Source organism: Pteropus medius, unplaced genomic scaffold, assembly GCF_902729225.1.
Source record: "Pteropus medius unplaced genomic scaffold, Ma_sr-lr_union100, whole genome shotgun sequence".
In the NCBI taxonomy this organism is placed as follows: Eukaryota; Metazoa; Chordata; class Mammalia; order Chiroptera; family Pteropodidae; genus Pteropus; species Pteropus medius.
The window spans coordinates 4739386-4758316 of record NW_024346150.1 but is presented as its reverse complement, the minus strand read 5'-3'; the positions used below and the strand labels follow the sequence as shown (position 1 = coordinate 4758316).

At 30.8% G+C, this 18931-nt stretch overlaps 1 protein-coding gene and 1 pseudogene across 3 annotated transcripts in view; one reads left to right on the top strand and one right to left on the bottom strand.

Annotated features, from left to right (window-relative positions):
• Nucleotides 1–1945: 1945 nt before the first annotated feature.
• GKAP1 (G kinase anchoring protein 1) overlaps nucleotides 1946–18931 on the bottom strand; it is a 65103-nt gene continuing 48117 nt past the window's right edge. Inside the window, exons 8-13 of one of the 3 annotated variants that reach the window (XM_039875670.1) lie at nucleotides 18325–18477; nucleotides 10428–10529; nucleotides 7684–7747; nucleotides 4971–5041; nucleotides 4391–4468; nucleotides 1946–2272 (exon numbers count right to left, since the gene is read on the bottom strand). In XM_039875670.1, coding sequence (XP_039731604.1) covers nucleotides 2225–2272; nucleotides 4391–4468; nucleotides 4971–5041; nucleotides 7684–7747; nucleotides 10428–10529; nucleotides 18325–18477 — 516 coding nt within the window. In that variant the 3' untranslated portion in view covers nucleotides 1946–2224. The remainder of the gene's footprint in view (nucleotides 2273–4390; nucleotides 4469–4970; nucleotides 5042–7683; nucleotides 7748–10427; nucleotides 10530–18324; nucleotides 18478–18931) is intronic. The other 2 variants (XM_039875671.1, XM_039875672.1) reach the window with 2 other exon arrangements.
• On the top strand, nucleotides 10855–10973 carry LOC120613049 (uncharacterized; annotated as a pseudogene).

Genomic DNA, 18931 nt, shown 5'->3' with positions numbered 1-18931 from the left:
TGTTCAATCATTTACTGAATGTTTATTATGAGCCAAGGTCATACAACTAATAAGTAACAGAACTGGGGCTTGAAAATAGCTCTAGTTCATCTGGCTTTACTAACACACTATAGAAGATGTCAAAAATATTTTCCAAATTTAATTAACTGGCTATACTGCCCTAATCACTTTTTAAGTAAGATATTATAGTTCGAAGTAATTAAAATAAATTGTCTAAGATGCCCCCTTTAATATAGTGTCTTTTCTCTGTACTCTAATAGCAATTTGAATATACCAATTATTACTTATTAGAATAATTTATAATTATCTTTCTACATTTGTTTTCTTCCAATTGTGGATAAATTTGAATCTCTATTACGGATACCAGATAATAAGTGATCAATAATTTTATTGAATGTTCAGTAAACTGAAAAGAATCTAATGATATTTATTAAAAGACAATGCCTAAGAAATCAATTTAAAAGATTGAAGGAAATTACCAATTGATCACTGAGTGTCTTTTCGATCTCTTACTAGATGAAGCTTTCCCTGTTGAAACTGAAATACTGGCATACAGTGACAGATTAAGACACAGGAGTAGATACACTAATCATGGAAAAAGAATTCAGGGGGTAAAAGAGCTATGAATACAGTACTCTAGAGAATACACAACACGAAAGATAATTTTTGTGCCCAAGTGATGTTAAACCAATATACACCAGTAGAGAATGGCGTATCTATTAAATGCCTACCATGTTCCAGGCACCATGCTAGATGCTAATGTACCAAATCTATAATATGCAGGCAGATAATAAAAGCAGATGATAATATAGTATGCTTTTTTATTATTGGCATCAACTAGGACTATACGTGGCATTAAATATCATGCATAGATGGAAAAAAGGATGAAAAAAAGGACAAAGGAGGAGAAATGTGAGCAGCGGTAATTCAGTTCATTAACTATTTGGGTATGTAGTTCAACTATAATTCGAACTATTCTGATTCAAATTCTCTCTAGCTTGTTCATATAAGAGAGCATTAGAAATTGATTTCGTTCATCACTGGGTTGAAAAATATGTTATTATGGAATATTACCATATATATTTAGTGCATTAGGTTCTGATGGTGAGAAAAACTATCTCAAAAAGCTTTACCACTCAATTAATTAAATAATTCTTCAGCATCGCCTCCATGCCACACAGAGAACTAAACACTGAGAATACAGGGAATAAAAAGTCACAATTCTTTGCAAAGTTCATGTAACCTTATAGAAGAAGCCAGACATAAGCACAATAATGACATTACGTATTTTTTCTTCAAAGACTGTCATGAAGTGGAATCTTTCATATAGTGTTGGTTTTGGAAGACAAGACCAGTATTTATGTGTTCATCTTTGTTAAAAAAACAAAAAAAAATCCTTGGTATTTTAATGAATCATATTTGTATTTCATTGACTACACTAAAAAAAAAAAAAAAGAATCCCATAAACTACTAATTATTCTAGTAATTGATTATACCAATGAAAAAGCTCTCGTTTCTCCCCCACATCTACACTTTCTATTCTCAGTGTGTCCTGTTTCCATACTTAAGCCAGACTGTTTTTTAAACAAATATTTCAGCCCAGATTTTATTCCTTCTGCCTAAAATCCCTTTTAACAAATTTACAGAAAAGGTTATTTACCCTCCAAAGACTATCTCATACAAGTTTCCAAGGTAATGTCACACCCTAATCTGCATGGTAATTACTTCTGCTGTTGTCTTTAATCAACCTCACCTATTTCTCCTGAGCATAAGATACTTGAGGATATCAATCATTTTTCACTCGTCTTGTAAGTCCTGTAGGGTTTTGCATGCAGTAAGTGCTGAATAAATAGTCACTGAACTTAAAATGATCTGATTAATTGTTTGTGCTATATGCAAAAATAATACCTTCACATTGTTTCTGAAATTTAAAAAATCAAACATATTAATGGAAGAGTAAATTAATTTTATTGACTGATGAAAAACTAAAGCAATAAGAAGTATGGATAATAAACAATAATCATTGAGTTCTGTTGGAATTCTATCTTTCTTTTCATTTTAAGCCAAAAGGACAAAAAACTATAGACTGTTAGTGAGCTAATTGTTTTAAGCATTTCTTCAACAAAAAACTGCATAGTTTAGCAGTTGCACAGCATTAAATATATACATTTTTGGAAAACCCTGAAAGTTTTAATTTTTGTGTTGACCTCAAAGGCTAATGGAATCACCTACACTGGTCGTATTCAGAGTTTCTTTTCCCTTTTCTGCCACCCTGTAAAGAAAAATAGGGCAAATTATTTAGGAAATACCATTTTGTGGGCATTTTCACTTAAAAAATACATGAAACCAAAGGCATTTTGAGATTTGAGAAGGAAGCAATTTATTTTTTGAGTCTGTTGCAAATTTGTGCATACTACTAAATTATTGTTACATGGTTATTTTTACGAATGGTTAAGGTAGGTTGTTACTTCTATTTGAATTAGTCTAGACTTAGTAAGATCACCAGTATCTTATTTTTTAGAGCTCATTCAGACTATCCCAGATTGCTTTTAAAATAAAACTTTCGATCATTACTAAAACAATTTATTCCATATGATCAGCAAATTTGGTAATTCAGTTCATTACCCTTTTGGGTAATTCAGTTCATATTAGACATTAGAAATATGATTTTTTCATCACTGCATTGAAATGTAGGTTATACTTTTCATAATGCTCAGTGACAAATATACATCTGTATTTAATGTGCCTGACTGAAACTCCATTTATAATTTTTGACTTCAGACAAGGAAAGAGAAATGCAGCATAAGAGACAAGAAGTATTTTACATTAATTACTTTTAACAGAACATTTTATTCCTTATTCTGATTTTAAAAGTAAATACTTACTGTAGAAATATGGAAAGTACAAAGGTATAAAGAAGAAAATTAAAATCACTCATAACTACTCTACCCTCCATTTTAACCATAAATAATGGTTTGATGTATCTGCCTTACAATAGTTTTCCTCCATTTTTATAAACTATGACAATGGTACCCAAATTAGTTGATCATTAGAACCACTTGAGTAGTAATATTTTTAAAATTCTGATGTCTAGACTATGTCCTAAACCTATTTATTTAAGATTACCAGGTGTGGGCTGAATTATCTGTAATTCAAAAAGTTCTCAAGTTATTCTGACGATCAACCAAGTTTGGGAACTTTGGAAACTTTTCCGTGGAAAGTGGGTTTCTTAAATGGTGGTTTTATCAGGGCACATGACACCTAGGTCCATTTAATAATGTTGGTAGCTTCTCTTGGTTTCTTTCGTCCTTTTTCTGCCTATTACTTCTCTTTTGGTAACCAAATACACTTCTATATCAATCTTCTTTTTTAAAAAATCAACTATAAGAACACTGTGATTTACTCCTGACCAAATAAGTTTTGCAAAAATTCAGAGAAATAAGTATGAAGAGATTATGTGAGACCTGAGATGTATAATGACATGTATTAAACACAATATTTCCTGATAGCAGGAAAACAAAAATAAATTTAAAAAAAATTTTCTACAAGTAGATACCCACTATACATAGGTACCAAAGTTATACAGCTTAAAACACTTACCTTGCCCCTCAACAAGATTAAAAAAAAAAAAAACTTCAAGGATCTTTTTCAAAGCCTCCCAGGCAAATTCTCCTTCCTCAACTGATGAGATAGCAAAGCTGGGGCTAAACAACTTTTATGTTCTCTAGGCCACTAGTGGCTTTCAAACTTTTTTGATTGTGACCTCACATTAGTTAACATATTTTATATCATGACTTAGACACACATACATACAAATATGTATGTGTGTGTACACACATATTGAAACAAAGCACTGATATTTATTACTGTTTCATCCAGAAAAAAAAAAAATGCTGAATGCCAGCTTGCAAATGTAGAAAAAATGACAGAATTAGAAAAATCACTATTTTGCAACCACCAAAACAATAACTGCTACAAATAGCATCAATGGATGCTAAACCATTGGGTGAAAAGGATATTAACACAAGCTCAAAATATCACTCCACATATTATTAATTACAAAGGGGTAAATATACCTTAACAATGAAGACATCTAGGAGATATTGCTGTACCCAAGTGGTTAAACTTATATAATTGGACAAATGTCATTATATACCTTCCCTTGACATGATTCAATGGCATGTATGCCACATCATCAATGTAGTACCGAGGATTTTTCTGAAATATTTTAGTTATTGCTGTATATGCCAATATCTAGAATAACCTTAACATCTTCTAAAATGTAAATTATATGACCAATAAAATTATTAATATTTTTGGTGAATAAATTTTGGCCTAAGAGTAGTGCATTATTTGTGATAAATACACTTTCAAAATTATAAAAGCATACCTGATATTTGGCTAATTCTGCTTGTAATACTTTCACTTTAGATCTTTCTTGTTCTAATGCAGCATGAAGTGAAGTCACCTATAACCAAATATTCAATTTAAAAAAAAGACATCTTTTGTCTTTTTAGGCAAATACTCTTAATTCTTAACACGTATTCACAATGATGATTTCTGACTACTGGATGAATGGGCATCAGAGGAGAACGCCTCCCCCACCACCCCAATTTCAATTAGGCATTTTACTCAGCTGTATATTAAAGACAGACAAGACCACAGAATAAGGATAGAAAGGGGAGAAAATCAAGTCCAAGAGCAACATAAGTTTTATCTGCCCTCCCTATCTCTATATTCATAGTCCACATCAACTAAAATATAACCTTATCTTCCCCTATTCTTCAGGACATACACACCTCTCTGACTCAGTAAACAGAATCTTCATTTGTTTGCTATTACATAATAATGAAATATAATTTATATCACTTTCTTGCAGCATTCATGGGCTTTATTTTTGTTTAGTAAAGTTTCATAACTCAAGACTAAAGAACAGCTGAAGAAAACCAGCCTTATTCAGTTTTCCTTACCTGTATAGTTAGCTCATTCTTGATACTTTGAGATTCATCAACTTGCAGAAGTATTTCTGCTTTATCTTTCACTGACAAAAAAGGAGAAAGAGTAATATAATTTTTTTAATCACTCAAATACTTTCACATTACTTTAGTAAACCAAAACATCACTGCAGTCAGGCAAAGATTGTCCTCATGCTTAATGAATGTATTTCTTGACCCAATATAGCTCTTATTTTTCACTGAAAAATGCCAATCATTATCTCCACAGCAGATTTTCTTGGAAAACTAACTTTTCTCTAGTGTTAAAATATTAATTGTGTGTGTGCGTGTGATAAAAAAGTTTTCCCATCTACACTAAAAAGGACAAAGACAGAAAAATAAAAAATAAAAAATAATTCACAAAGGGAGAAAACTTTTTAAATGCCTTGACTAATCTTCAAGATTAAAAAAATGTAGTTTCAGTTTGGTTTGGTTTGTTAAATTGTCAGGGTGAGCATACTATAAGGTCCACTAAAATTATTTTTATCTGACATGTCATACCAATAAAGTATTATCAAATAAATGTAGCTCATATGATCATAACTGATCATATAACATCTGTGGTCTCAGAATTATTCATTTTTCTAGAAGTTTTTCCCTCTTTGGGGAACCAAGAGATCTATATTTTGGCCCCTATGTACCTTAACTTTAAAAATTTCCACATGGCTGACAAACTGCTTTATCCATGGTAATGGCTAATGAATGAAAAACTAACTCCTCAACTTTAAAAACAAACTAGGAGAGATTGAAAAGTAAAACTGTAATATAATTAGTAGAGGAGGAAATGTTTAAATAGAGCACATGATACCAGAGCTCTACCAATATAACACTGTAATTCAAATTTATTTTTCATAGTTTAATATGAAGTGCAATAAGGTATAATGCTGTATCAAGAAACAAATCAGTCTCTCAAGAATCAACTTGATAACTTTTACAAATTATACTTTCTATTCTTCCACTCCAGACTTAAAACACACACACACACACTGAGAACCAGTGATCTTTAATAATTATGTAATATTTTAACTATAGTCAGTTCTCCTCTAATGCTTGTTTCAACAATACTGACATATTAGGGAACAAATTAAACATAATAAGAATTTTGCATTTGCTTAAGCACAATTTTGTGCACACAGATGACTGTACTCACGCACACATCTCAAATATCTACGAGATATCTCAGGTCACTGTGTATTGAGAACCATACAAACTTTAAAGTCATCTATCACTTAACAGTAACACACAAGCTGCAACTCTCTGAAGCCTACTTTTACAAGCAAACTAGGTTATGTTCAACGTAAAGTGCCATAGTATAGTATTTGTGTTTAACCATTTTAACATCTATAAACTGTCACACTGTTTCTATTAGAGTCCCATATTTTTAAAATGTGTCATTGATAAAGTTTTTGAGTGTTGTATACTCCTAACTCCAGTTTCCTCATAAATCTTTTTGTTTTAACTATGTGATTCTGCAGACTGGTGATTTTTAGGAATACATGTTGTACCATAACATAACTGACCATATTTACATTATATTATAAATGCTAGAGTATGTATACTCTAATGTACTGTATTTTTCATGTAACAGTTCTATATAAAATATTTCTATTTGGAATATTTATAGTATGGAGTATGGACACTGATTTTATTTACTGGTAGCCATTTTTAATCCATTATTGAGAGTAAGCTTTTATCAGTTAATTTTCTCACTTTTTACAACTATCTCCTTAAAGAATATTTATTTTTACATATTTAAAAATCATATACCCAATGTCCAATGATACTCTTAATTTCTTCAATTAGGAAGATACTTTGTAAACAATTATTTTATTTTCATAATTTTATCCATTAAGTGATCCACATGAAGCTCAGTAACATGTACAGATCTAAATGAATCTCAGGATATTGATATCTAATTGTTCAAATAATGCCTTTCCTCAATTATTCTTTAACTTCCATTTCACTATAGTTAAGCTGTATAATAGCTGTTATAGTTATATTATAAAAAATTTGAAAGTTATAAAATTAACAGGGAAAATTGTTTATTAGACTTAATTTTGTCTATTCAGAAGACTTTTTCATTTATTCATGTCTTTATGTCTCTTATGGTTTGTAATTCCTTTGCATAAACTTTACATTAAAAAATTAATGTACTTTTGTTATGAATTGTAAAATTTTCATAGAATTGTCAAGGTGTCACTAGGAAATCAACTGATTTGTGGAGGTTTTCATATAACATCAACTTTACTAATCTTATTACCTCTAATCATTTTTGATTGATTTCTTTAGCTTCCTGCTGGTGACCTATTGCCAAAAGTTTAGAGTGGCAGCAAAAGTATGAAGAGTGGGGGGTCAGAGAGAAGGAAAATCTAAAATGATAATAGGCCTTCTCCTCTAATAATTAAAAAGAATCTCAAGCAAATGTTATTTTTGTTTTCCTGCTAAATTAATCTAATAATTTGTAAGAAATGAAATTTCAAGATTTCTCTTATCTGAATAGTTATAAATCTGTATAATACCTAATGTGCTACAGAGTAACTTATAATAATAAAGTTATCAGCAATAATCCAGTTTGTATCACTCTGGGAAACCTTTCTATTTTGTTGTCAATAAGTCATATATCTTGAAAATTATCTTCAAATATTTTTTAAGATTAACTTTTAATTCTAAAAACACAAAAATCACTTACTTTCACCTTCCTGAAGCATTTTCAATAACTGTGCATTTCTTGCCTTTACTTCTTTATACTTTGCCTAATAGTCAAAGAAAAAAGATTTAATTTTTAAAAAGTAAATGATATAATTAATAATTTACTATTAATTTATGGAGCTATGAATTCTTGGCTTTCTCAAAGACATAAGTTATTATTGAAAGAAACAAGATGGACGAAAATGTATTCAAAATTGTCTACTACTTAAATTCAATCCCTGGTATAATAATAGAAATTAATATTACAGGTGATTGAAAAATAAAGAAGAGAGGATAAAAGTGGAGCAAACTCTGGAAAATATTAAAATTTCCTAAAGCCTTTCTCTTCCCTTCCACAAATAAAACCCTAATAATTCAAAAGAATTAGGTGAAAACAAAAAGAAAAATGATTCACAGCTCTGTACCAAGACTATTCAGCATTATACTAGAACTTTCTGTATCTGTTTTACATCTGACACTGTCCAATATGTGGCTATTAACTCCTGGAAATGCACCTAGTGTGACTGAGAAAATAAATTTTTAATTTTATTTTAACTTTAAGATACACACACATAGTGGTTGCTAAATTCTACAGCATAGTTCTAGCTATTCAGTTAAGGCTAAATTTACTAATCTCTTGTTATTTCACTAATTACTGTTAAAGTAATTTTTTACTAATATGAATTGTTAATTTACTGAAATATCTTTTAATTCTTTTTCAATTTTTTCCCCAATGACTTAGCTTTTTCTCATACTACATATATGACACAACTGTACATTTGTGAACAAGAGGAACTATGTTCCCACAGTAATGGCCATAATCCAGGGAATTTTCCCCCTACACTGCCTTTATTGAACATATAACATACTCTGAATTACTTATAAATACTTAATACATTAGAAAAAATACATTTAATACATTATAGAAAAACAAGAAATCAGAGGAACAGATCAGTATAAGAAACTTGTCATTTCTTCCTTCAACATGTACACAGATATGTACAGAAGTTATGAGATTCAAGTCTTTCTCGTAAAACAAAGTTAATGTATTTTAAATTAAGTCCAGCAAAGATGGCTTTTACTAAATACTCTGTCCGGTCAATTGCTAATGATAAATCAGTAATGTAACTGAGTAATACTGCAGATAATACTGAACAGAAGCTGAGCACCACAGTAAATATAAAGGGAGTAGGACCATCTGAGGTTAGAAATGAAGGAGAGAGATGTCAGATAGAAACAAAAATATGAAGGGGAAAACTTTATACAGTCAACTACAAATATATTCACTATGAATACAGAAATATATCCACTGTGAATATAAAACTGTATCTATTATGAAATTCTCACTCTCAGAGTATCAATCAATGTTAATATCTCACCAATCTATCTCTAGCTCAAGTCTTTTTTTGTCCAAGATCCAGATCAGTGTACATGGAGGCATCTCTTATATGAGCCTTAGGGTCTAAAGTCAGCTCATAAAGCAAAAATTGCAAATGAGCAAAATTATCCATGAATATTCTTTATATTGCCTATAAAAATAGCATAGTTTTATATATACAATCCTGAATAGTAAGTAAATGTATCTATAAAAACATAAATGTACAAAATACTAGAACCATACCATTTAGAATAGTAAGTAAATGTATCTACAAAAACATAAATGTACAAAATACTAGCACCATATCATTTATAATAAAGAACATAAATGACATATATGGTGCCCTTACTGGTGTGTTTAATTTCATGAAAAAGAGAGCATTTAAAGTTAAATGCACAAATGTTGTGACTCCACTGTACCCACTTGCATCCTGAACATCGATGCCTGAATCTATTGCCATTTCAAACCCAACATGTCCAAAATGGGGTCTGTTATTTCTACTGCCCAAATCAGTTCAAAATGTGCTCTCGCTCTTACACTCAACACTCAATACCTGTTGTTTTACCAAACTATATTCACTCCAGGCTTCAGCTATGTGCATTACCACCTCACATAACAATTCTCAATTCTCATGTCACTTCACTTCTAAAGACCTTTACAGCCTTCAAATGCTGACCCCAACTAACATTTCCAATCTCACCTTCTACAATTTCTCATTTCTCTAATGTCAACGACAAGGTATTTCCTATCATTCCCACATCTTTGTATATGCTGTTTTCTTTACCTGGAAATACCATCTTTTCTGTAAAATCCTTACTAATTTTCAATAGCAGCAACCAATTCATTCCTGTTTCTGTGCTTCTGGAGCTCTCAGGCAAATCTCACTTATAAAGACTACACTGTACTGCAATTATTTACATGTTTATCTTCACTATTAGACTATATAAAAATATTAGACCATAAAAATAAATTTTATCAACATTCGAATTTTATGTCATTAATGAAAGCATTTAAAAACCTAAATAGCAAATGGTTGGAGGGGGTGGGTGAAAAAGGTGAAGGGATTATGAAGTATAAATTAGTAGTTACATAATAGTCATGGGGATGTGCAGTACAGCACAGGGAAAATAGTTAATAATATTCTAACGGCTATGTAGAGTACCAGGTGGGTACTAGAGTAATTCACTTTGTAAATTATATAAATGTCAGACCATTGTGCTGTACACCTGAAACTAATATAAAATTTTTTAAAAACCTAAACAGCAGAAACATTATTCTCTCAACCAAACATTCATTACACATATTTACATTGGAGAAAAATAGAAAATATGCAAACTAGTAGTTTACGACAATAAATAAGCACAAACCTCCCACTGAGTGATCACATTTTTCAGCTTCTGGATTTCTGCATCCTTCCTTTCAAGTTCCAACTTTAGTCTTTCAATTCTTCCATCTTTCAAAACTACTTCCTGAAGAGAGAAAAACACTATTTTAGAACTAAGATAGTCTGCTGATTCTGCTTTAGAATATTTTTTTGTGTAAGTTTAAGAGGAAAAAAATCCCCATTTTCCCAATTTTAGTTCACTTTCTACAGCAACCTTAAACTACTGACTTTATTTCCACTTCTCCTCAATGATATATTTGCAGTTATGTATAATGTAAGCAAATAAGACATTTATGATTAATCTCAAACTACAAACAATATCAGGGCTTTGAAATATTTCTATGCAGAAACATATTAAAAGTGCTCTATGACAAGCTGTTATTAGTCTATCTTTAAAACCCAAAAGATTTGTCTACAGCCATGCCACCCTGAACAAGCCCGATATCGTCTGATCTCAGAAGCTAAGCAGGGTCAGGCCTTGTTAGTACTTGGATGGGAGACCACCTAGGAAGTCCAGGTGCTGTAGGCATTAAATAAAAAATAAGGGACTGTAAGCTGACAAGGTCCTTGCAATCTGTGCGGTCAACCAAGGGTTGCCTCGCCTAAAACAAAAACAAAAACAAAAACAAAAACAAAAACAAAAACAAAAACAAAAAGATTTGAAAACTTATGAGAAAACAAACACAAAATAAATAATAAAGAACAAAAATAGTTTTTCTCCATATTAGCAATTAGCAGGAAGAAGATATTACTAGAAAAACCATTTCCTCCCAATAGCAATAAAAAATATCTCTAAGATTAAAATTTAGAAATTTTCAGGATCTATAATGAAAATTACAAAATATTGAAAAGAGATATAAAACAAAGTTTATTTGTAGACAGGAAGACTAAATATTACTTTGTACATTCAATAAAATTTCAATTGAAATTCTGATAGGATTTTGTACTATCAGCAAGACAGTCAAAACTTCATCTGGGAAAATATAGGATGGAAACAAATAAAAAGTTAATGTAATGAAGAGGAATCTGCCTAACAAATAATTGTGTACTACACAACAAAAATAAATAAAATAGCATGGTCAAGGCACATAGGTTGACAGAGCAATGTACCAGAAAAGAAAGTCCAAAGAGAGATTAAAGATGTAAGAATTTATTGTAATATATTGTATTTTTAAAAAGTGAGAAAAGGCTGAATTACAGAATAATGGTATGTTATAGGACAAATAGAAAAATTTGGAAAAATTTAACTTGGAAAAATCAAGTTAAATCCCTGCCATCTTGCAACATATACTAAAATAAACTTAAATGTAAAAAATCAACCCAAAGTCATACTTCTGATAGTAGTATAATCGGTTCTATTTACTTAATGATTAATGTGGTAATATTAACTTATTCTAAAATTATTAACTGAGTACCTAACTGCTAGGTGCTGGGTATAAAATGGTGACCAGATTCTTGCCCTCATGAGACTTGTCTGATACACAAGGCAGATGTAACATAAAGAAATGCTACAATTAGAAACCAAAGTTTAAACTACCAAGAAAAGAAGCATAGTGATATAAAGGGAATAACATGAATTACTCCCTCATGGATCAGGGAAGTTCTCTCTGAAGCAGATACACTTAAAATGAACTTTGAGTGATGAGTAGGAATTAGCTAAGTAAAAAGTGGAGGTAAGAGCTTTCCAGGTAGAAAAAAAAAACAGTATGTTTAAAGGTTCTGAGGCAGGAAAGAGCCTAGAAAATTTGAAGAAAAAGAGGCCAGTATGGTTGGAACTTAGTGGGAAAATAGAACAAGAGATTTTGAAAAAACAGGTAGAGGCCTGATTTTGGAGGGCCTTATAGGCTATAACAATGGTCTGCATATAATTCTGAGTAAAATAGAAAACAGTAAAGGATTCTGAGCAGGACTATAAGTCTTATGTTAGATCTATGTTTTTAAAGGATGATTTTGGATGATATGTGGAAAATGAATGAGTGCGGTAAGACCACTGGAAAGATCTTTTAATTGCTACTGCAAACCCAAATCAGAAAGATTACGCCTTGTATTCAGGTGGAAGCAGTTTAAACGTAAAGAAGTGTATCATGTGACAAATTATTTGGAAGCAGAATCAAGAGCATTTAATGATGAGGTTGAATGTAGGAATCAAGAGCATTTAATGAAGTTGAATGCAGCAGGTGAGAAAGATAGACATTTCAGGTTTCTAGTTAAGGAATAAGGTTGGTGGATCAAAATTAAAATTTATAAATACTATTAGGCCTAGGAATCTCACTTCTAGGAATTTATCTTAAATAAATGAGGGTAAGAATATCTATCAGACTGTTCACTGCAGATTTATTACATCAAAAAATTGGACAACAATTTAAATGCCCGACTGCAAGATACAGGCTAAAATACATGCTAAATTAAAAAAAGCTATAAACTCTAAAATCGCTAAAAATGATGATATAAACTATAAAATATATTAATATGATCCCAAAATTCTGATGCTATATACCAATGAAAAATACCGGAAGGACATACAACAAAATTAATAACTCTCTTAGAACATGAGATTATGGAAGATTTCACTTAAATATTTCTCTTGCCAAAATTGTCTTATACTGAGGTATACATAATCATTTAACAATATAACATACTGTTTTAATTTTGAAAAAATGAAAGCACATAAGTATTAAAATTTAGATGAGTGTGAATATCATTTTTGAGTAGGAAAGTCATTCTGAACATGATGCCAAAAGGAGAAAATTAGAGATTAATAGATTTAACTTGTTGAAAAATCTCCAAAAATACTATAAATCAAAAGAAATGAAATGCTGGAAAAAAATATGTCACAACTCATATAATTGGCATATGACCGATAAACATGAAAAAGTACACAATCTCAATAGCAAACAAGAAATGTTAAATAATCAAACTGGTACATTCAGAATATTTTTTCTCAGTGTGGGTAAATAAAATTTAGTTATTAAAAACACAATTATTTGATGTTCAAGAACTATTATTTAATAATCTGACATGCTCACCATCTGCATTTAACTAAAAAGTAGTCCACATAATAGTTTCTACATTACTGGGGGGAAAAAGTATATATACACAGAAAAGTAAGTACCATAATAAAACATACACACAGAAACAAATTTCATAAAATATGAATGGATGTCATATACTTGGACATTTTTTCTTTTTTCTTTTTATAAGTGCTGGTAGCATTCTTCTAAATTGATTTCGGGACCTGAGGACTTTAAATGTCAGGTCAAGGACATCGTACAGTAAGTCCTCACTTAAGGCTGTGGATAAGTTCTGCAACTCTAAGCAAAACTACGTATAACAAAACCAATTTTACCATAGGCTAATTGATATAAACAAGAGTTAAGTTCCAACTGCATCTCATCATGTTATAATGAAACGACATCAAACGAAATCATGTTATTTAAGGACCTGCTATATTTGATTCAACAGACATTAAAATTTAAGGACATGGTGTGTGGCATGGTGAAGTCATGCTTTAAAAAAAGTCAGCTGTTAGCAGTGTATAACATAAATTACATAGCATTAGAAGTCAGGAGGCAGAAAGACTTGTTAAAAGATTACTGAATACTAGAAAGAGAAATATATTAGAGAAATGTTAGTGAGAATGTAAAAGAAATTTGAAAAATATTCCAAAGATTAAAAACTCTCAAGCCATGAAAAACAGTAATGTGAAAAAGATTTATAGTCTGTATATCTAGATAAAATGATGAAACCAAAAACAGAAATGATGGAGGTCAAGCCAAATGCTTGGTTTGGAGAGGAAATAATGAGCCTGAGTTTGGACATAGTAAGTATAAGGCATCCACAGAATAAAAGGGTAAAATATGCTATGAGGGAAATTAATAATACAAAGATCTGAAGGCCATAAAGAGGAATGGGATCAGGAGTAGATGATTTACCTAATGCCAGTGAAGGTGTGGAAAAATTATCCTGCTACTGTAAGACAATGTTCATACACATCAAGAGCAACACAGATGTTTATATCCTTTGATTCAACTACTTTTTTAAAGAATTTATTCCAAGGAAATAATTCATCAAAAAATTAAAAAAAAAATATATATATATATAAAATATATGAAGATGTTCAATGAATATCAGCTGACCAATTCTAAACAACCTAATTGTTCAATAAGGCACTGACCAAGCAAATTATAGCATGTTGATTTGACAGAATATAATTAATGGTATGCAAAAGGCTATGAAACTAAATTCTTTACTTTTACAATTATTTTTAAATGCTTATACATGTGGCATTTTCCTAGAAAAGAAGTATTCAAAAAAGAAACTAAATGTTGTGTTAGGGTTGAATTATTTTTCACCTTTAAAAATTCCTGGTAAATGTCTAACCACTATGCTGTACACCTGAAACTAATATATATATTGAATGTCAACTGTAATTGAAAAATTTTTAAATGTAGTAACGTGAAGCGGAATAAGAGGTTCAAATTTCCAGGTATAAAACAAATAAGTAATGGGGATATAATGTACAGAATAGGGAATATAGTCAATATTGTGAAAGCACTGTACAGTGTCAGATGGTTACTGTACTTATATACTTCTTTAGGTATATAAATGTTGAATAACTATGATGTACACCTGAAACTAAAATAATAGTGTATGTTAGCTATATTTTAATAAAAATCTTTTTAAAAATCTAAAATAAAATTTTCTGGTATATTAATGTACCATAAAAAATTATTTTAACCTTGGCAAAAAAAAGAGCTTTCTCTGAGAAAAGAGTACAATGGGGAAAGAAAGGTTAAAAAAAAAAGTACTTTTTAAATGGTCTCAATCTTTTCCTCTCTATTACACTCGATGACACAGTATAAGAAAAATCTTAATATTTTTAATTATGAAAAATTTCACATGTGAAAGAAATATATATAAATGATGCAAGGTAAAAAGAAAAATAACTCAACATGCAAAGTAAGAATTTGAACATTACCAATACTTTGGTATCCCTCATGTGCCTCTCTTCCCAGTCATATCCTCCTGAGGATATCCACTATTACAAATTTTATGTTTGTCATTATATTCCCATTATACTACACACACACACACACACACACACACACACACACACACCCCTAAAAATATATTAAATTTTCTACTTTTTGAAACTTATATACATGGCATCAAACTATTATTTGGTGACTTAATTTTTTATTAAGCATTTTGTTTTTGATATTCATCTATGTTGCTATGTATAGCTGTCATTAATTTCTCCTATCAATTTCGTTATTACAAACAACTGAGTTTTCAACATTCTTCCTGAAGATGTCTCCAGGGTTTAATCTAGGGTAGAATTTCTAGAACATACAGTCTGCCCATCATCTTCAACTTTAAAAGTTAATGTAAAATTGTTTTCCAAATGGTTATACCAATTTACACTACCACTAGTAGTATGGTACTATTGTTCTATATTCATAACAATACTGAGTATTATCTAATTCCTATAACTAGTCCTCACCTTCATTCAGTTTTTACTAGGTACTGCAGTGGAATATTACCATATAAAACATTGGTCTCTACTCAAAACCTTAAAAAATTCTTTACTATCTACTGACTAAATCATAAATCAGGCCTTTAAATCTCCCATAATCTTTTCCAACTTACCTTACCAAACAGCCAATACTATTCTCTATGATCCTTCTGTTTTAATCAAACTGGTTTATACCTTTACTTCAATACTTTTACTCACGGCATTCCATTTTCTTCTCCCTTAGAGTATGTTCAAACTCTACTGTCCTTTAAATTCCAATTCAAAAGCTATTTTCTTCTAAGAATACCATCCCTGATCTCCATTCCTTCAAATTACTGTGACACGTTATTAATGTATCCTTTTTTTGGACTTAACATTTTCTACAATGTACAAAAGTAATTACTAAATGTGTACTCTGTACAACATGCTCTGCTAAACATTGTAAATCATAATTTCTAATTTTCCTACTAACAGTATAGGTGGGTAACTTCATCCCAATGTAACATAGCTGATAAGCTGTGAAAGCTATATTTTGTGTTATTAGGTTTGATTTCAAAGACTTTTATTGTACTGCACTGTCCTATGGTTTTATTCAATCATTGATACTACTTAATCATTTAACTAAACATATATACCAACCGTGTTCTACAAAGGGGTTGAAATACCTATTTGTTGAAATATATTAATATTCTTTCTCTCCAAAAATTATCTGAGATGGCTTTTAAAAAAATAAGACGATATGGACCACAAAGGGGAAACTCATAATAAAAAAGAAGGAAGCAAATATGCTAACCATAAATGTTAACATGGTTGCTTGGACTGTACATAAACTCTGTCAAGGCAATACAGAAAAACATCAAATTTAATTCAGTGTCAGAAAAGTAGCAGCTCACGAGTACCTCAGCGAGGGCAAGCATTTCCTATGGCTAACCTGAAATAGATATTTTGTGTGAAATTATGTTAGTGTTATTTATTAACCAATCTTATTGCTACATTGTAGTAAAAAAATTCTGAAAGGGGCTGACTTCTCATGTGTCCTATAAAACAATACAGTAGGTGTTTCATTTGTTGAAGGATTGAATTTATCAGTCTTAGGAAACAAAAAGATAACATCCGTTGAAGAGAGTAAAAGGATAGAAAATGGGCTTTTATAATTTGGTATACCATTGTAGAAATTTGTCAAAGTCAGAAAGATGATTCAAAGGACTGTTAGGCAGTCCTGGCTGTTATGAATAAAAAGGATATGGTAAAAGTTATACAGCACTGATTATCAGAATCGAACACCAGTCGTATCTGGCAGCCCAGGAATTAAATCAGAATAGAAAAGGCAGACAATTCTGTGAGAGCCAATGCTGCGTAATGGGAACCAGGGAATAAAAGAAAATCAAGGAAGTATGAGGAAAGTGTTCATGGGGATATTAATGAAATTACTACAAGTTTTCAGGCTAGGAGAGAAGTTACTGATGGACTGGAGGTAAACATAAGGTAATGAACAGGTTCAAAGTTTAAGAGGAAGTAAGATAGAAGATAAGATTGTGGTGAGAAAATAAATGCAGATTTATAGGTCTCCATATGATGAGATCTATTTTTTTTTTAAAGACGCTATTTTAAAAACGTGTATGCCATTCTTAGCTTGTAGGCCTTACAAAAACAGACTACTGGCCAGATTCTACTCATGGGCCAGTCTGCAATCCCTGGTCTACAGGATAAAATTCTTAGTTTCACATAAAAAAATCTTTATAATCTAAATGCAATCTATTTCTCTGGTGGTGTTATCCCACATTTAACTTAACTCTATATTTCTTAAAACACAGAATTTTTCAGTTTCCTGAATATTTAGTCTAACTAGGGCCTTTCCTAACTTTTGGCCTTTGTTCTTGCAGTTCCCTTAGGCTTTCTCCATTTCTCAGCTTATTCATCCTTCCAAATCCACCCCAAATGTCTTTTTTCATATACCTTTCACAATTCACCTGACTGATCTATTACTTTTTCTATTCAAGACCTCTTTTTTATTGTTCATATGTCTCTAAATGCCTTCATTTTGCTGAATAATATTCTCTTTACAGGTCTACCTCTTCTAATGCCCACTACTTTGAGTGTCTAAGGAAAAGGAAGTCTAATTCATGTTGGTATTCCTACTACCCTATGCCACAGCCTAACCTAGTATATACCAAATGCTCAATAAATATCCATCAGTGAATGAAGTACTTCACATTTTTAAATATAAATATCTATGATTAAGACAAATTCTAAAACTGTAATTTAATAGAATCACATAATTGGATTCTACTGCTTAAATTTTTTTAAAAGAAAAATTTTATTTTAGTTTCATTGTGATTTTAAGAGAATTCTCTATTTTACATGCCTGGTTGTGTTCATGAGCAGCGCAATTATCTGTTCCATTATATTCTGTAAGCTGTTCTCTTCTTTTTTCTCTAATAAGAATTTTATGAACATCATCTTCCAGTCTATTGAAGAATCCTCCATCATGTGATAAAGTCTGAGAAGAACTCAATTCCTGCCAAAAATGAATTATGATTTACTAACATTCAACGCAAAAGTGTATGCATTTAATAAGCCTAGTCAGCTACTAGAAGGATAGAGAATGAAAAGAAAAAATGATAATTAAAGACGATCAACTAATTCTTCTCTACCTATAGAAGATAGGCACATTTTCAAATGTTTTCTTCTTCATATTTTTTTTAGTTGGGTACTGCTCGATTTAAAATTTTTTTTATCAACATACCATATAATTCACTCATTTAATGTGTACAATTCAATGGTTTTAAATATGTTCACAGAGTTGTGCGACTATAACCACAATCAATTGTATAATTTTCACCACCCCAAAAAGAAACCCTGAACCTATTAGCAGTCATTCCTCATTTCCTCCAAAAACTCTACCCCCCTCACTTGTCCCCTGGGCAAGACTAATCTACTTTTTGTCTATATAGATTTGCCTATTCTAGACA